At 49.0% G+C, this 20,000-nt stretch overlaps 2 protein-coding genes across 8 annotated transcripts in view; both read left to right on the plus strand.

Moving 5' to 3' along the window:
* Window positions 1-20,000, plus strand: part of krz (beta-arrestin protein kurtz) — a 134,611-nt gene that overhangs the window by 57,328 nt on the left and 57,283 nt on the right. The window lies entirely within an intron of this gene.
* Window positions 7,467-14,955, plus strand: LOC138863477 (mucin-5AC-like). The gene is made up of 9 exons (XM_070127629.1): window positions 7,467-7,503; window positions 7,600-7,811; window positions 8,560-8,733; window positions 9,478-9,559; window positions 10,333-11,776; window positions 13,359-13,497; window positions 13,946-14,031; window positions 14,196-14,281; window positions 14,891-14,955. Exons 1-9 carry the CDS (start codon window positions 7,467-7,469, stop codon window positions 14,953-14,955), a joined length of 2,325 nt encoding a protein of 774 aa, XP_069983730.1.

Below are 20,000 nucleotides of genomic sequence, written 5' to 3' on the forward strand. Positions count from 1 at the left end.
TTCTCGATCCTCATTCTCCCCGTCCTTTCAACATCTCTGTTTTACATGTGTTCTAGATGCACGGTAACACTTGCCGTAGGAATAGCCATACGGCATCAGAGAATTTTTTGCACTGGTGCCGCCCATGGTAATCCCTATCATAGAAAACGGCGTGTCTTTCATGTGTTTACCGTACGTTTTCTTCCTCCTTTCGTTAGGATCATCTTTTGTCATCACCTTTTCGTGGCCTCCGTCCCTTTTATAGTAGTTCCCCATGTCCCTCTGTCATTGTCCTTACTCGTGTCTTACAGCCTTATCCACTCACCCTTGAACCCCCACCCCGTGCTCCCAATTATTCTCGCTTAATCTCTTGCCCATTCATCAATACTCTCTTTCTCCCTCTCAACCCCTCTTCCCTCTTTTCCGACCCTCAAGCATTATCTCCTTTCCTCCTGATGCCTCTCTTCCCCATCTTATTCTCTTTCTCTTGTTTCTGCCAATGCTCATTGGGATACGCGTGGTGTAATTATTCTTCCCGTTTGTCCTTTTCTTTTCCACTTTCCTTTTTCACTTTTTTTCTTTCTTTCTTTTCTTATAATTCACGCACGTTCTGGCTGTCTGTCTCTTTTCCATTCGCTCACTTCGCTCTGCTCTCTCTTCACCCCACCTCATCCTCCTCTTTCTTTCCTACACTTTTCCTTCACCCTTCTTTTTTTTCCTTCGTCTAGCTGGGAGATAGGGAGGCAGAGAGGAAGAGAGGGAGCTAAGGAGGCAGAGATGAAGATATGGGGCTGAGAGGGAGATAGGGAGGCAGAGAGGAAGGGAGGGAGCTAAGGAGGCATAGGTGAAGATATGGGGTTGAGAGGGAGATAAGGAGGCAGAGAGGGAGATAGGGAGGCTGAGAGAGAGAAGGATTTAGAGAGAGAGATGGAGATGGAGGGAGAGAGAAAGAGAGAGGGAGGTAGAAAGATAAGGGAAGCTAGAAAGGAGAGGAAACAAAGGAAGCACGAGGGAGAGGACCAAGGGATAAGAAGAGAAAGGCGGCACCGGAACCTGACTCCCGCAACGATCGTGCCGACAACTTCAGCCAAGATTAATCTGAGAAGTTTCCGCCATTAATTACATGCTTCGGGAATTTAGGCAAAAATAATCATATTGTGTCACGGCGCTACACTTATGCATGCGTAATACTCATGCATAAACATATTTCACTTGTGTCAAGCTCGATCATGCTTTGATATGCAAATGTTGTATGCGCTGAGTACATACGTAAACATTCATAGTGGAAACGTTTTTTTCTGTTCGTGTTTCAGTTTTTGTCCTCTCCGTTTTCCTTTTATATGTTCCCCCTGTATTCGGTCACCTCTCTCCATGTCCCCCTATTCCTTCTCTCTCTGTTCATTAACGCTTCATACCCTTCCCCTCCTTTCCTTAATACCCTCCTCCATTACCTCTCCATCCTTTTCTCTTTGCCTCTCCACCCTTTTCTATTTGCCTCTCTCCTCCCTTTCCTATAGCTCTTCCACTTTTTCTTCTTCTTCCCCTTCTTTCTCTTCTTCTTCTTTTGTAATGCAGAACTAGAGTTTTAATCATCATGTAGGTAGTCCTAGTACAGCATTTGTTTAGATGACAGTTAATTATTTACTTTGAAGATATCTCTGTTCCTATCCTTCACCGTCTATTCGTCTTTTCTTCTCCATTGCCATCTCCGCATCCTCGTAATCTTACTCCCCATCCTCAATCTTTTCAGCTTTCACTTACTTGTACTCCAGAACTGGTAATAGCTTTCTTGTAGATTATGGTTATTTTGTATATTGTCTGCACGCACACGCACACGCACACGCACACGCACACGCACACGCACACGCACACGCACACGCACACGCACACGCACACGCACACGCACACACACACACACACACACACACACACACACACACACACACACACACACACACACACACACACACACACACACACACACACACACCAATATATACAGATACATTTGTGTATGTATGTATATATAATTTATGTATGTATGTTAATTTATGCTGTTTTTTATGGTTTTATTTTATAATGATCTTGTGTTTAATCAGGCAAGGCTTTCCTAAAAAGCTCCCAGACGGAAATATAGCGTGGTGTTGACTGACGCTCGCGTGTTAATATGGCGAGTTCTGATCAGAGCCTCATTTGATCATCTTATTCTCCCGAGGTTATCGTCTCGGGCTTCCGGGAAAACATTTCATATATGATGATATACCGGAAGCTGGAAGCTGTTTGTATATAGATTTTATAATAAAGAAGAAATAGAAAGATAAAACGTAAGGAGTCAGGAATTAGTGTAAAAAGGAAAGAATTCATCTTCCCTTTTCGGGCCCAGCTGTCAGGGATTTGAAATTCATGAGGCTGTGAGACCTTCTTTGACATGAGAAAAAAAAGTTCGGCTACTGATCTGCCTATTCTATCTGAGGATTTCCTTTTCGAAAGGGGCGGCTCGATCAAGCTCGCTCTAGTGTAAATATTATGATTTTCTCGTCTTCAGGAAAGTACATTTACAGCAGTTGATAACATTGCTGGTGAGTACCGGTCCGTAAACGCGTGAGAGGGAGGGAGAGAAGAAGAGAGAGATAGAAACAACGATAGACAGAGATAGGTACAGATAGACAAAGAGAGATAGATAGAGATAGACAAAGAGAGATAGATAGAGATAGACAGAAAAAGAAATGGATATTATTATGAGAAATAGAGATATAAAAAGACAGAAATATACAGAGATAGACAGATAGAAAAAGACATAGAGAAGAGAGAGAGGGAGATGGAGATAGACAGAGAGATGGAGAGAGACAGAGAGAGAGAGAGAGATAGAGATGGAGATAGACAGAGAGAGAGAGAGATAGAGATAGACAGACAGAGAGAGAGAGAGAGAGATGGAGATAGACAGACAGAGAGAGAGAGAGATGGAGATAGACAGACAGAGAGAGAGATGGAGATAGACAGAGAGAGAGAGAGAGAGAGAGAGAGAGAGAGAGAGAGAGAGAGAGAGAGAGAGAGAGAGAGAGAGAGAGAGAGAGAGAGAGAGAGAGATGGAGAGAGACAGACAGAGAGAGAGATGGAGATAGACAGACAGAGAGAGAGATGGAGATAGACAGACAGAGAGAGAGATGGAGATAGACAGACAGAGAGAGAGATGGAGATAGACAGACAGAGAGAGAGATGGAGATAGACAGACAGACAGAGAGATGGAGATAGACAGACAGAGAGAGAGATGGAGATAGACAGACAGAGAGAGAGATGGAGATAGACAGACAGAGAGAGAGATGGAGATAGACAGACAGAGAGAGAGATGGAGATAGACAGACAGAGAGAGAGATGGAGATAGACAGAGAGAGAAATGGAGATAGACAGACAGAGAGAGAAATGGAGATAGACAGACAGAGAGAGAAATGGAGATAGACAGACAGAGAGAGAAATGGAGATAGACAGACAGAGAGAGAGAGTGGAGATAGACAGACAGAGAGAGAGATGGAGATAGACAGACAGAGAGAGAGATGGAGATAGACAGACAGAGAGAGAGATGGAGATAGACAGACAGAGAGAGAGATGGAGATAGACAGACAGAGAGAGAGATGGAGATAGACAGAGAGAGAGATGGAGATATACAGACAGAGAGAGAGATGGAGAGAGATAGAGATAGACAGACAGAGAGAGAGAATGAGATAGACAGACAGAGAGAGAGATAGAGATAGACAGAGAGTGAGAGAGATGGAGATAGACAGAGAGTGAGAGAGATGGAGATAGACAGAGAGAGAGAGAGAGAGATGGAGATAGACAGAGAGAGAGAGAGAGAGATGGAGATAGACACAGACACACAGAGAGAGAGATGGAGATAGACAGACAGAGAGAGAGAGAGAGATGGAGATAGACAGACAGACAGAGAGAGAGAGAGAGAGATGGAGATAGATAGACAGACAGACAGACAGACGGACAGAGAGAGAGAGAGAGAGAGAGAGAGAGAGAGAGATGGAGATAGACACAGAGAGAGAGAGAGATGGAGATAGACACAGAGAGAGAGAGAGATGGAGATAGACACAGAGAGAGAGAGAGAGAGAGAGATGGAGATAGACAGAGAGAGAGAGAGAGATGGAGATAGACACAGAGAGAGAGAGAGATGGAGATAGACAGACAGAGAGAGAGATGGAGATAGACAGACAGAGAGAGAGAGATGGAGATAGACAGACAGAGAGAGAGAGATGGAGATAGACAGACAGAGAGATAAATGGAGATAGACAGACAGAGAGAGATGGAGATAGACAGACAGAGAGAGATAGACAGATGGAGATAGACAGAGAGAGAGAGAGATAGACAGATGGAGATAGACAGAGAGAGAGAGAGATATGGAGATAGAGAGAGAGAGAGATTTGGAGATAGACAGAGAGAGAGAGATGGAGATAGACAGAGATAGAGAGATGGAGATAGAGAGAGAGAGAGAGATGGAGATAGACAGAGATAGAGAGATGGAGATAGAGAGAGAGAGAGAGATGGAGATAGACAGAGAGAGAGATATGGGTATAGACAGAGAGAGAGAGATGGAGATAGACAGAGAGAGAGATATGGAGATAGACAGAGAGAGAGAGATAGAGAGATGGAGATAGAGAGAGAGAGAGAGATGGAGATAGACAGAGAGAGAGAGAGAGAGATGGAGATAGACAGAGAGAGAGAGAGAGAGATAGACAGAGAGAGAGAGAGAGATGGAGATAGACAGAGAGAGAATAAAAAGAAGAAAAGGTAGGAATACAGCACCTGACCCTTAGTCCGTGGTTGGCGTGTCCAGGTGTAGTGAGGCAGGACGGTTAGAAGGCGAGTGGAATTCAGTGAGATTTGTGTAGCCCTAGTGTGTGCGTAGGAGATAGGCAGAGAGAAAGAGGGAGAATGAGTGAGTAATTGAGGTAGTGATTGAGACAGAGCGGGAGTCAGACGCATCACGTTCTCCGGTGTGAAGACGGTGGCGTAAGCGTGAAAGAAGTTTTACAATCCCTGGGAGAAAATGACAATGTTTAGCCCCGGCCGCGGCTGACACTGGCACGAGCGCGGTCGCCCCGTAATCTCTTCCTCCAGCCTGAGCATCATCCATCCCCTTTAGGAGTCACTCGGCTGCTGCTGCTGGCCGGACCTTGCCGCGCCCTCAGCCCTCTCTCCCTGCCCCGCCCTGAGCTCCTTCTCCCTGTCCCACCCCTGATTCCCTTCTCCCTGTCCCGCTCCAGAGACTTTTCTCCCTAAACCACCCTGAGCCCCTCCCCCTGCCCCGCCCTTAGCCCCCTCTCCACCCCCGCCCCTGATTCCCCTCTTTCTCCCTGTCCTGCACCTCTGATTCCCTTCTCCCTGCCCCACCCCCTGAACCATCTCTCCCTGCCCCGCCCTCAGAACCCTCACTCCCTGTCCCGTCCCTTTATAACCCTCTTTCCCTGCCACGCCCTCAGAACCCTTTCTCTCTTCGCCGCCCACTGAGGCCTCTCCTGCCCCGCCCCCGCTGACGCTTCACTCCCGATCACGGGGTCCTGATCCCATGTTCTCGGCTTGGGGGTTTCTGACTCTTCTGAGGTCTGGATTCTGACTCTTGACTCCTGTCAATTGATTCCCGACTGCCGACGCCAGACCTCTGCTCGTCTCCAGTGGGGCCTCGGCGGAACGGACGAGGTAGAGGCTCTCGAGTCTTATTCTGACAGCTGTTGCCGTCTTGGCAGTAGTTGCTGTTCAGATTGATTCCGACAGCTGCTGCTATGTCCGATTGAGGCGCGAGTTGCAGCTGTTGCTCATTCTGACGAATCAGACTCACTCAGCTGTAATTCATTTTGTTACTTTACTGGCTCTGAAAATTCTACATTTCGGTTGAACGTTGATTGCCATTTGTCAAGGGTTCACACAGGGCCGTCATCGCATACCAACAAAAAACTTTTTGCTTTGTGGAAGTAAAAGTTGTGACTGACAGTAATTTTGTCCACACAAAACGACTCTTTTTTTTCCTTCTTTCTTTTCTTTCTCTAATTTCTCTCTTTTTTCCAGGAGGGATATGCTAAGGGAGGAACCTGTGCAAGAAGGAAAAGGGAATGAAAAGAAACGGGAAGTGGAAGGAAAGATAGATTGTGTGTGTGTGTTTGTGTATATGCATATGTATATATTTTGTGTGTGTGTGTGTGTGTGTGTTTGTGGTGAGAGAGAGAGGATAGAGAGGGGAAGGGAGAAGGTAAAAGTGTATTTACCTTGATAAAAGAAGAGATCAAATATGAGGAGAAGAGTGTCCATTTCTGCTGGTCATATCGCCTGTTTATTCCGTATTGACGAGTGGATATCGGCGCGGCCCCGTCCCCAAGCGGCCACATAGGTGTGTAGGACTCGTGCCGCCGCCGCCGCTGGTCAGTTTGTGTTAGTATTGTTATTTTTTTGGCTCAACATTGTCACCATCACAGCCATTTTGTTAGGTATTCATACTACGAGTAATGATGATGATCATCATGATAATAGTAATAATGATGGTAATGATAATATACTACTAGTACTACTACTACAGTTATTAGTATTAATATCCTATCATTCTGTCCTTTTAACTTGAAAGAATCGGCAATCAACAACCGGGCATCAGAGCTCCAGAAGTTCCTCACGCCCGACCAAACACAAAGGATTTGATTGATGTCATTTTTTGTGTTACTGCGCCGACGACCTTGCCTTCCTTTCTAAATAGTTACCTTACCCACTCTAGCTCGGCTTGCATTTTCCCGGCTCACCTTGAACAAGCTACGCAGCGCTGATTCACCAGGTCGTATGAAAATTTAATTAGCTTAATTGCGAATGCGAATTGGAAATTGAAAACATTTTATTTTCGGCTGCAGGTGAGTAACTTGGAGCGTGCAAGTGTCGAAAGATCATCACCGGCTGCAGCGTGCTCCCCGGTGTACCTCGAACGCGTAAACGGTTAAAGAGTGAGAATAGGCCTGTACCCTCCCATTGTACCCACCCATTCCTTCCCAGTAGCTGGAGGAGGAAGGGAAGAGGAAGAGGAGATAGAGGATAAGGGGGAAGGGGAGGGGAAAGTGGAGGAAGAGGAAAGAGATGGAGTGGGTGTAAGAATAGGGGGAGATAAAGGAAGAAAGAGAAGAAAGCGAAGAAGGTGGAGGCCCCCTCTGCATCCTCTCCCTCCTCTCTCTCCTTTCTCTTCTCTCCTCTCCTCTCTTTCTTCTCTCTCCTCTCTTTCTTCTCTCTCCTCTCTCCTCTCTCTCTTCTCTCCCTTCCTCCCTCCCTCCCTCCTTCCTTCCCTCCTTCCCTCCTTTCCTCTTTCTACCTGTTTACCTCTTCCTCTCACTCCTCCTCGCCCGTTGCTTCCCCTTTCCTGACCCTCCCCTCTCCACCCCTTCCCTCCTTCCCCCTCTCCGTCCCTCCCCTCGCATTTCCCTCCCCCCCTCCCCTCGAAGTGTCCTAACACGACGTGCCACATGGCGGAGGCGAGATGTGCCACACGATATAGCAGCCGTAATTGACAGCGCGTCCCTCACATTTAAGACGCTGACGTCACAGCTTTGCCGCCGTCTTTTCGCCAAATTAATCTGCACTTCACCCTGGCCACAGCGGGTGAATTTACGCCGTCCATTTCGCCCTTCCCCGCCACCTGCAGTTTCGGCTCGTCTTCCCCTCTCCTTGACCCCTCCCCGCCCCCTCGTGTCTCCGTGTCCCCCTGCCCCCTGCCCCCCTGCCCCCTTAATCCTAGGCCCCTTCCCGGAGCGGAGTGGCTTTCCGGACGATTGGTAGAGCGGGCCACCGTGAAGGGTGCGGGCGGGAGGGTGGGCGTCCGTGGGCGGCAGGATGGGTTCCGGGTTCCGCCTGGTCTGATTGCTGCGGAGAATTAGTTTCTTGGCATTTTTGGTGCGTATGCCTTGCGCGCACTCGTCGGTTTATTGTTTTTAGTTGATTGCCGTCGATTGGGGTTTATTGTTTCTTGCTGATTGGCAGAATCGGCTTGACTGCTGATTTTTTTTTACTTGCTAATTTCGACTTTCAATTTGCTGGTTAGATTCAGTACAGCACTCGGCCTTTTTTCATTGCGTTGAACAATATTAGTTTTACACCACATTAGACTTAGGCGGTAGAACTTTTTTTTCCTGAAGACTTGTCTGTTGGCGCAGTCGATTGTTTTCCACGGGAAAGTGAGGCGGTGATTGGTTTTCGCGGTCGTGTGAGCACACTTATTTAACTTTTATGGTTGAATGACTCGTAGTGATTGTCTTTTAGGATTGATAGATGTTTCTCCCGGTGCTGATTGGTTGGAATCCTAGACGTGTTTACGACATTTTTTTTCTCCTGTTTCCTGTTTCTTTTCTAGTGAATTCTTTTATAAGACGATTGTGGGATTCGTAGGTCGAAAATTGATGAAGATTTGCCATGTTTTTGGTGCGTGGGCAATCGCTTTCTTCGAACTCCTTCCTTTCCGCCGAATTACTCTCGCTCAGGCGTTCGCTTTTCTCTCTCCTCGCTTTCCTCGGCAACCTTATTTGTTTATTTTATTCGTTTCATTTAAATTGCGTCTGATAGCCTTCATGTAACGATCTCTCTCTCTCTCTCTCTCTCTCTCTCTCTCTCTCTCTCTCTCTCTCTCTCTCTCTCTCTCTCTCTCTCTCTCTCTCTCTCTCTCTCTCTCTCTCTCTCTCTCTCTCTCTCTCTCTCTCTCTCTCTCTCTCTCTCTCTCTCTCTCTCTCTCTCTCTCTGTCTCCCTCTCCTCTCCCCCTCCTCTTCCCCTCCTCTTCCCCTCCTCCCCCTCCTCTTCCCCTCCTCTCCCTCTCTCTCCCCCTCCTCTCCCTCTCTCCCCCCCTCCTCTCCCTCTCTCCCCCCCTCCTCTCCCTCTCTCCCCCTTTCTCTCCCTTTCTCTCCCCCTCTCCCTTTCTCCCCCCCTCCTCTCCCTCTCTCCCCCCCTCCTCTCCCTCTCTCCCCCCCTCCTCTCCCTCTCTCCCCCCCTCCTCTCCCTCTCTCCCCCCCTCCTCTCCCTCTCTCCCCCCTCCTCTCCCTCTCTCCCCCCCTCCTCTCCCTCTCTCTCCCCCTCCTCTCCCTCTCTCTCCCTCTCTCTCTCCCTCTCTCTCTTCCCCTCCTCTCCTCCTCTCCCTCTCTCTCCTCCTCTCCCTCTCTCTTTCCCTCTCCCTCTCTCTCTCTTTCCCCTTCTCCCTCTCTCGCCCTCTCCCTCTCCCTCTCCCTCTCTCTACCTCTCTCCCTCTCTCTCCCCCTTTTGCTCTCCCTCTCTTCCCCTCCCTCCCCCACCCCCGTGGTCATTCTGGCCTTCCCAAGGAAAGGAGAGCGAGAGTGCCTAATAGAGAGGAGGTGGGGAGAGGAAAGAAAAATACGCGATACTAATATTTACTCACTTTTCATTAATGCAGCAATTTAAACGCAGAACTGGAGCAAAATAATCTTTGTAGCCATGGTCGGTGAAAACCCCCCAGTTTGAATCCATTGATACAGGCCCACACGCAATCAAACCCGACGATTTATGGATTTGAAAGACACGCCAACAATCCGGGAATCATGAGCTATGTTTGGAACGGCAAGCGATTCCGCGGCAGTTGTTTCGGCTCTTAATGAAGGCGGCGGTGGTCGTGCCGGGCGCTTTCGTCGCTTCGCATAATCGTTGGCCGAGCCGCCCTTCGCCAGAATCTGAGCGATCGCGATTGGAGCCGGGCGAGGGGTCGGCCAGGGGTCGGGGCGCGTTGGATTCCCGGCCAATTAGAGCAGCGGGACAATCGTCCTCCGAGTTCCTGGTTTGGAGAGAACGGGGGAGGGAAGGAAGGAAGGATGGAAGAAAGAAAGAAAAGGAAAGGAGGAGGGAGGGAGGGAACGAAGAAAGAAAAGGAAAGAAGGGATGGGAAGGGAGAAAGGAAGGAAGGAATGAAAGAAGGGATGAGGAGAAAGGAAGGAAGGAAGGAAAGAAAGGATGGGAAGGGAGAAAGGAAGGAAGGAAGGGGTAGGATGGGAAGGAAGGGAAGGGAGAGAGGGTGAGATTCCGAATGTTGAAAGCACTGCGGGCGAGACGAGAGCCAGGGGTTTTGAGGCCGAGGATTGTGATAGGACGTGAGAGGATTTCTGAAGTTAGGATTGGGAAATGTTTGGCGTCAAGTTTAGGATGGAAGGGACACTTTCCGATGTCGTTGGTTCAGATGTTGAGGAACGTTGCTCTTCGGAATGGGAACGGGAAGATTCTTTTTCAGGGCCTGAGGGATAAGATTTAGGGCGTTAGGATGAGTGGGACAACCCTATAATGCCAGTGCCTTACACGGGTACTGCAGCGATTGACATGACACCGTGTATCAATATTGAAAGTAATCTACAAAGACTCTCCCACTGGCTGTAGCACCTGTAGCACCGCCAAACCCTCCCTCACGTCTCGCACCCCCTTTTCATGCACACGCCTTCCTGCGCCTGTTTGGTTATCGCTTGATGGCCTTAGCACGACGACCTCCGTTGCGACGGCAACGACCTCCCCTGCGACGGCAACGACCTCCCCTGCCACAACGACGACGACTTCCCCTGCCACAACGACGACGACTTCCCCTGCCACAACGACGACGACCTCCCCTGTCACAACGACGACGACTTCCCCTGCCACAACGACGACGACCTCCCCTGTCACAACGACGACCACCTCCCCTGCCACAACGACGACCACCTCCCCTGTCACAACGACGACGACCTCCCCTGCCACAACGACGACGACCTCCCGTGTCGCAACGACGACCACCTCCCCTGCCACAACGACGACCACCTCCCCTGCCACAACTACGACCACCTCCCCTGCCACAACGACGACCACCTCCCGTGCCACAACGACGACCACCTCCCCTGCCACAACGACGACCACCTCCCCTGCCACAACGACGACGACCTCCCCTGTCACAACGACGACGACCTCCCCTGCCACAACGACGACCACCTCCCCTGTCACAACGACGACCACCTCCCCTGTCACAACGACGACCACCTCCCCTGTCACAACGACGACGACCTCCCCTGTCACAACGACGACGACCTCCCCTGTCACAACGACGACGACCTCCCCTGTCACAACGACGACGACCTCCCCTGTCACAACGACGACCACCTCCCCTGCTACAACGACGACGACCTCCCCTGTCACAACGACGACGACCTCCCCTGTCACAACGACGACCACCTCCCCTGCTACAACGACGACGACCTCCCCTGTCACAACGACGACCACCTCCTCTGCCACAACGACGACCACCTCCTCTGCCACAACGACGACCACCTCCCCTGCCACAACGACGACCACCTCCCCTGCCACAACGACGACCACCTCCCCTGCCACAACGACGACCACCTCCCCTGCCACAACGACGACCACCTCCCCTGTCACAACGACGACGACCTCCCCTGCCACAACGACGACCACCTCCCCTGTCACAACGACGACCACCTCCCCTGTCACAACGACGACCACCTCCCCTGTCACAACGACGACGACCTCCCGTGTCACAACGACGACGACCTCCCCTGTCACAACGACGACGACCTCCCCTGTCACAACGACGACGACCTCCCCTGTCACAACGACGACCACCTCCCCTGCCACAACGACGACCACCTCCCCTGCCACAACGACGACCACCTCCCCAGCGACAACGACGGCCTCCCTCCCCAGCGACAACGACGACGACCAGCCCCGCCGCGACCTGCGCCTCCGCTGTCACCGACCAACGCCGCCGCGGCAACAACCAGCAGGAGAGCAGGCTTGGTGCCATAAAGGGTTGTGTGATATTGATCGCGTATTAGCGGAGTCAACACAAAGGCTTCTCCCTCTCGTATTTTGGTTGCTGGAAGCTTTTTTTGTGTTTTTCTATTTGTCTTTCGTCTCTTAGTTTTGGTTTTACGTCTTCTGTTTGTGTTAGGGGGGGCGGGGGGCAGGAGGGTTGGCCTGGTGTAGAAGTGGGCGGGGTAGTGGGGGGGGGGTAGAGTAGTTCACTTCCATCACTTGCGAGATCGAGGTTGTTATTTGATGCTTCGCCAAGTTAATTAATGTTTTTGTTTGTCGACTTGTTTCATATGTCATAGACCCCCCCCCTCTGAACGCATCCCCTTCGTCTTCCTCTTATCTTCTCTTCCTCATCTTCCTCTTCCTCCTCCACCTTCACTTCCGCCTCCAGCTCCTTTTTCCCTTCTTCCCTTTCCACTGTATCTTTCCCTTTCTCTTCTCCTCTCCTCTCCCTCTTCTTCCTCCTCCTCTTCCAACCCCTACTCCTACTTCTATATTTTTTCCTACTATTAAGTCTCTTCCTCCATTATTCCCCACTTCTTCCTCTACCCTATCCCCCTGTTCTTTCTTTTCTTCTCTTCCTCTTTTCCTCTCTCCCTTATCTCTTCCTCCTCCCACCCGTTACCTCCCCCTCCCTTTCTTCCCCTTCCGCATGAGTTTGTTTTTCGAAAGTTGAGAAGAAAAACTTGCACATAGGCTGTTACACATCCACATGTTTTGTAAAATATACGAAATCGTGCCTTGCACAGCGTGAGAGGGGGTTGTTGGGGGGGGGGGAATGGCGTTTGATCTAGTTATAAAGGTCACAGGTAAAGAATGCATGATACCTGTAACAAAAATGGATTTTGTCATCATTTACGAATTCCTTTTTTTTACACCCTTTTAGGCTTGTTCAACATTGCTTTCAAATTTTGGTAATGACTATGTCTAGGCTGATGCAGTTACCCTTTTCTTTCGATGACATCTCATTTCAAATCTTTTTATTATTATTATTATTATTATTATTATTATTATTATTATTTTTATTACTCTGCCTTTTGTACTTTCGGTGGCCATACGTTGGCAACTTCGCGTGTTTTGATCTCGATGGGGTTAGGCCTCCTCCGCGTCCTGTTCCTGCCATGCTTCCCAAAGGCATTACGTCGCTTCCGAACACTTAGCCTCATCGATTTTGTGGAAGGGGGTTTGTGTTTATTTGTTTATGCTTGTTTGTTTAGAAGAGTGTGTAGTTGTGTTTGTGTTTGTCTATACAGTTGTTCTTGTGTGTGTTCGCATGTTTTTGTGTATTCCAGTGATAAGATGTGTGTAGGGTGTGTGTTTGTGCTTTTGCGAGGTTTGCGTGAGCGCGCGTGTGCGCGCTTTCGTGCTTGCGAGAGAGTTTCACCAAATCCTTTGTTCGCATCACAGCAAACCATCTCCTAATTGCTTTGTGCAAAAGACAGATCTCAAAGTGTATCATCACAGTCTCAGACCTAAAAGCGCGCTCTCTAAACCCATCTGAGGAAGCGAGAACGAGCGGCCCGAGGCATTAATTCAAGAAAACAAAAGCCGCGTAATGCGCACTGGTGATTCCCAGGTGCATCAGAGCCAACAGCGAGAGGCGTTCCTGCACTCCCGTCATTGGCATCCCCCCTCCCCCCTCCCCCTCCGATGGATACCGCCACATTGTGTCACATTTTCTGACGGGGCTTGGGTCTCGGCAGCCAAAGCCCTCGGTGTTTGTTCAGAGCATTGGGTGTCACTTTCTCTCTTTCTCGCGTTATGTGTATAGGCGTGTGCATTTCTTAAAAAAGGTCTTTGTTGTGTTGTGTGTGGGGCCCCGGCTTCTAAAAGAAATGCAGCGCCGGGAACTGCGAAATGTCTCCAGAACGTGGCGGTGTCATCCGCAGATTCTGCTCTGTGCGACGGCTCTGGCTTCTTTCATCTTCTCCCTCTCCCCCTTTCCCTCCTTCGTCTACCATTTCTTTGTTTCTGTTCTATTTAGTTTTTATTTTCTCCTTTTCCCGCAGTCCCCCCGATAGTTTCTCTTGTTTTTTCTTGTCTCTAATATCCTTTCTGGGCTTCCTTTAACTTGGGACTCGTTTTCCTTGTGCGGGCCTCTCTTTCTCTCTCTCCTTCGTGTTTATTTTTTTCATTTCATTTCTAACACAAACTTTCTGGCAGAAAAATAAGATCTGTGTAGAGAAAGCAAAAGGCAGTATATACAGCAGACAAAACGAGCGCAAAATAGTGACGGGAACGGAGTTTGTGTGAGTGTGTGTGTGTGAGAGAGAGTGTGTGTGTGTGTATGCGTATGCGTGTGTTTATGTGTATGTGTATGTGTGTGTGTGTGTGTGTGTGTATGTGAGAGAGACATACAGACAGACAGAGAGAAAGCGAGAGGCTCAACTCTTTCCAAACATATGGTGTCCAGAATCTTGTTCCGCTGCATTGCACTGAGGTGGACTCTCTTCCCCGCCACCACCACTCCAGGCTCTGGCACTGGCACTGGACGCGGAAGTAGCTCTTGGCGCTGAATGGGGTTGGAAGTAGAGCAAGAAAGGAAGAGATGCACAGAGGGAGAGTTTGGAACGCTTTGCCAAAGGAATCGCAGTGTTTCGCATGCATTCAGGAAAACAAAAATCTGGTTTTACTTCGCTTAGTGAGGAAGGGTATTTGGATGTTATGGTATGTGTATCCGTGCATGTATGTGTATAGGTGTTTGTTTGAATGTGTGTATATGGAGGCGGTACAGGACATACTGAGGGAAAAGAAGGTACGTTTCTGCCATTCGAGGGTTAAAGAGGGTCTCTCTCTCTCTCCCTCTCCCTCCCTCCCTCCCTCCCTCCCTCCCTCTCTTCCTCTCTCCCTCCCTCTCTCCCTCTCTTTCCCTCTCTCTCCTCCTCTCTCCCTCTCTTTCCCTCTCTCTCCTCCTCTCTCCCTCTCTTTCCCTCTCTCTCCTCCTCTCTCCCTCTCTCTCCTCCTCTCTCCCTCTCTCTCCTCCTCTCCTCCTCTCTCCCTCTCTCTCCCTCTCCTCCACCTCCCACATCGCCTCCCTCGCCTTCTTCCCCCCTCCCCTCACTCAGTCTTCATACCTTTGTGTCAATTTTAATTACCTCCATCTTGTAGACGAGAGGCAACTCTTCATCTCTGCCCGTCCCGGCAACGTGGACGGACTGGATGAAGTCGAATGAAATAAGGGAAAGAAGATTCAGTCGCTGCAAGCCTTCACGGCGGCTTATTTTTTGTTCATTAAGCGCGTCGTGGTCGAGTTTGTAATGTGAGTCCGCGTTGAGGTTGACTTGCCTTTGTCAGCCGCAGTCTGTAGTCTTCGCCTGTCTCTCCTTCGGAAAGGAAAATAACTATTTATCACCCATGCACATGCATGTGGAGCCGCACACGCATATGCTTACGCATACGCACACATTCGCAAACACGCATGCGTAAACACAAAATTCACGCACACAACACACAACACAAACATACACATACAATACACACGCACGCAAGCACGTGCATATAACTTTCCTTTCTCCATATGAACGTGTTTCTTTCTAGGAAAGTTACGTAGTTGACCGATTTCCCCAAAATATTCGTATGAAAAAGAAAAAAAAAAAAAAAATAGGGTGTTTGTTTAAGCTCGACTCTCGGTCTGTTCCTCTCGACGCCCTCATGGCCCTCATGGCCCTCATGGCCCTCGTGGCTTGGCTCCCCTCCATTTTCCTCTGGCGATTCTCCCTCTTCGCTCCCCGCCTCAATGGCCGCTCCCCTCTTTCATCCTCCGACCTCATCGGCGGTTTTACTCCTTTTTTTACTTCTTACTCTTCTCTCCCCTTCCCGTCTTACTGATTTTGTGTCCGCTCTTGTCTGTTAGCTTCTCTCTCTCTTTCTCTTGTTTCTCTCTCTCTCTCTCTCTCTCTCTCTCTCTCTCTCTCTCTCTCTCTCTCTCTCTCTCTCTCTCTCTCTCTCTCTCTCTCTTGCTCTCTTGCTCTCTTGCTCTCTTGCTCTCTTGCTCTCCCCTCTCCCTCTCTCTTCCTCCTCTCTCTCCGTTTTTCTGTATATCCCCAGGATTTCTAATCTCTAATTTCCAATCCCGTCGTCCTTCCCATTTTCTATTCTTCCTCCTTTACTTTCCGGTTCTCTTTTAATGCATCCCCATCTTCTGTATATGCGCATCCTCTTCTTCAAAGGCCATTCCGAATCTCCGTCCACATTTCCTCTCGTTTCATTTGAGCAGTGCCATTACGTTGTCTCATCTTGGGCAAATAACTAGGAGTCGGTCAGATACGCATAAGCAAATTAGCAAGCGCGGGAAGGTTAATTGCAGCTTAAAGGTAGAGTAAAAGGGAACGGGAAAGCAGGCCAGCATACGGACTCGACATACGCCATGGAGAAGGAGCAGCAGATTTGGTTGGGTTGAGCCGGACAAAGAAGCAGGGCAAGGAGGAGGAGGAGGAGGAGGAGGCAGGGCAGACCGAGCCGAGAGTCGAATGGCGGCCAAGCAGAGGGAAGCAGGCATTAGGCGTCGCTGGTCGGCCGAGAGGGGCGGAATGGCGCAGGAGGTGGTCGGTGTCTGTCGCATCTCCTTAACTCGGATTAAGGAACGCGTCGGAGTCTTTTCTCTCGGACGTCCTCCACTCCGTCGCTCCCCTAGACCGCGCTGCTCGTGTCCCCTTTGTGTGCTTGCCTTGCTTTGTATTTTTGTCATTCTCTCCGTTTCTCTCCTCTCCTCTGTTATCCTCTCTCCTGTCTTTCACTCCTCTCTATTTTTTATTAATTTCGTGTTTTTTTTCTCTCTCTCTCTTTCCGTCCTTCAATCTTTGCTCTTCTCTTCTTTTCTCCTCTTCCCGTGCTTCACTTCGCTTTTTGCTCTCCTCTTGTCTTCTGCTTTTTCGTCTTTCAGCCCTCCCCCTTATCCCTTCATGTTCTTCTCCGTTCTCTGTTCTTCCTCCAATACGCCTGTCTCTTCCTCTCCACCCCCCATTTCTCTGCTTCCTCCCCTCCCAATCTTCCGTACAGTCATCCTTTTTCCCCATTTCCTTTCCTCTTCCGCTCTCCATCTTCGTAGCTCGGGCTCCCCACCCATCCCTTCCCCACCCCGCAGCGGCTTGGTGCCTGGAGACTCCATCTAATACCGCTCTCTACCGTATTTCGGTGAGCGTCTTCTCCTGTATTTGGAGTTTTTTTTCCAAGATCAACCGGTTTTGAATAGCGCCCCTCTTTGTCCCGGGCTTTCCTAAAGGCCTTTGTTCCCCGCCGCAGCCATGTTCAGCGCTCAGGTTCGGTGTTGATGAATGCGTATGCCGCGTGGGGTCTGGGCGGGGAGGGGGCGGGGGTATGACCCTTGCGGCTGACGTCTGCTGGCAGCGGGTTGTAGGACTGCACTCTTTGGAAGTGTGCGTGCGCATGCGGGCAGGATGTTTGTGCAAGGTCTGGGAAATCCCTGTGGAATTCCTTATGATTGCCTTCGGCACGGATGACTTTGCGTTCGATCCATCTCAGACCCTGGAAGCATGTGTGGTGACTTGCGTTGCAGCGTCGTCGTAGTTCTAAGTGGCTTGGGGAAGGGACGGTGCCTTCTTTGGAAGTGCTCGAGGGACTAATGCATCCTTACTACAGAATTTGTAGAATGGGTATACCTTTGGGAATTTGTTAGCGTTATGTATGATTTCTCGTCCTTTTGTCTTTCGGTGGAGGGTGTGGGTATAAGAACAAATTGAGTAAATTCGCTGGTGGTAGCCAATACATGGCAGCCATACCCTTTTATTTTTTGCTGCAGACATTTCCGGAAGTGTGTGCCAGTGCCCGTGATTAGCGGAACACCTGCCGCCCGACGTAAGGATCTGTGCCACTTTCTCTCCCACCTCACCATCTTGAAGATCTGGCACTGGGGCCGTTCTCGAATCTTAAAGAGTTATTGGCGAAGGTCGCTTGCCTGCCAAGGGTGGATGGGAAGCTACTTTTTACACGCGCAAAAAAATGTGCGCGATCCATTTATTTGAGATATTTGCACGTCATGGTGGGGATATTAATTTTTTCCCTTCTTTTTTATGCGTAACATGGCTACGCTATATTACCTCCCTTCCGTAGAAAAGAAAAACAGTTGGAGTGCTAGTGTGGCTGTTCCTTTGAGTGTGTGTAAGTATAGTGGAGTTACAGTGATTTACAGTGCGTGTGCTTTGTTGTCGACTTGTCTGATATGGTGACTTAATGCGTGGTGATATTGTTCTTTTGATCCTCTATCTTGATTCATTGTGGTGCATTCGCGCTCTTATGTACGTTTTCATAAGCCATCTTTTGCCGGAGGGAGGAGTTTGAATAGCGGATATAATACGCTGTAGAGATCTCAGCCAGACAGTCTTTGATGTCTCGGAAAGTCGCATTAACTTTTGACAGAACGCGGGTTGGGGAAAAGAGAATATTGTCTGCACGCTATTTTCCGCAGAAAGATCGATAAGAGCAACAGAAGCAGAAGGAATACAAAAGGAAAAGAGAGAGTCAGAACCTGGATACAAGTTAGCGTAAAAGCGAGAAATGCTGATAACGAAGGGTTTGCGTACTTGACTGGCCGGGGACGAGGCTTCCGCGCGAAGAACATGTGCATGGCGCATTGTCTTGCACGCTGGCGAGGAGTGGAGAGCGATCAGCGCCCCGTTTAGGCGGGTTCAGGGGCGGGCCAGGCAAGGTGGGTAGGGTTATTGCCGGGCCAGGTTTACCTTGTGATGTTTATACGCCCTTGTTAAATATGTCTCCCACCCTGACCTTGTGTGCGGTGGGTTTCTTTGCTCGCGTTGGAGCGTGTGTTTGCTTTGCTCTGCGGCCGAGGCTGATGTTTCGCCTTTTGCTGGGCTCCCGCTGGCGAATCATGTGCAAATTTGAAAAGCTTCGAATCAGGTGTGTAGTTATTTCATATTTCAAATAAGTTTTGCCCTTTTTTATGTCGATTTATTGTGCAAATAAAAGCTGAATGAAGGCCTAGACAGCGGGTGCATCCTGCGCCAGCTCAGTTTCGCTCGTAAAACTGCCATGTAACTCGCTCGGGTGTTGGCAGTGCAGTTTTGTTTATTTCATTCAATTGCTCCTTATAGGTTTCCGGTTGATTGTGTATTCGGATATTTTTCCGATACCCATATCGGTCTCTTGGTCGATATACTTCTTACCTTCTAAAAAAAATCGTGTTTTTTAAATCGAATACGCCATTTTCTATTTCAAAAGAGAACTTAATAGTGCTGGAATGTTGTTGTTCAAGCTTATGTATTGCATATAATTGGTGATGTTTTAGAGCATTATTTGCACTTTTGATATATATTATATTTACAGGTTGGCTTTGTTGGCAGGGTGTTAAAGGGATCCCCAATATGCCTGGTGGAGATTCGGTCAGCCATCCACTTCGTTAGGCATTTTGCAAGGCCTTGTTGCTAATTTTGGAGGTTTAAATTAAAAGATTTACTTACGAAATATGAGACACGTGCACTCGCACAGTCTAATAAACAGTTGCACACGCGCTCATACACGCGCGCACACTCATAGCCTACTCCTCCAATTCACGTAAACACACTCACCCACACTCATACATATTTTCTCTCTCTCTCTCCCTCTCTCTCTCTCTCTCTCTCTCTCTCTCTCTCTCTCCCTCCCTCTCTCTCTCTCTCTCTCTCTCTCTCTCTCTCTCTCTCTCTCTCTCTCTCTCTCTCTCTCTCTGTGTGTGTGTGTGTGTGTGTGTGTGTGTGTGTGTGTGTGTGTGTGTCTCTCTCTCTCTCTTTCCTTCTATTTTTCTTTGCCATTCTCTTTCTATTTTTTCTCTGTTATTCTCACTCAGCTTCTTGCTCACTCGCACTCACAGGCATACAGACAAACATACAAATAAAAAAGAAACGCAAACATTTGCATTTGCTCACGGATGTTATCTTCAAATTCGCACCGGTTTATTTTGCGAGCGAAGAATAGCTAGGCCAGTATAAAATAATACGAACATGGAGTGTAAACAGGTGAAGGACAGTGATGTTCCTAGCCTATTTTCTGCGGGATAATTCTCGTGTGACGGCCTGTTACAGCGTTGCATATGTTGACACTGGAATGACTTTGCTGTATGTGCATATGCGATCGTGGTCACGTTATAAACACAATTATGTGTTCACAAATGTTAGAGGTTGTTTTCTGTATTTTGATTTTATTTTCGTATGTGTGTGTGTTGATGTTTGCGTGCAGTTCCTGTATTTGCATCTGGCAGAAAGACAGT

The sequence above is a fragment of the Penaeus vannamei genome, chromosome 12 (genome assembly GCF_042767895.1).
Source record: "Penaeus vannamei isolate JL-2024 chromosome 12, ASM4276789v1, whole genome shotgun sequence".
Taxonomy (NCBI): Eukaryota; Metazoa; Arthropoda; class Malacostraca; order Decapoda; family Penaeidae; genus Penaeus; species Penaeus vannamei.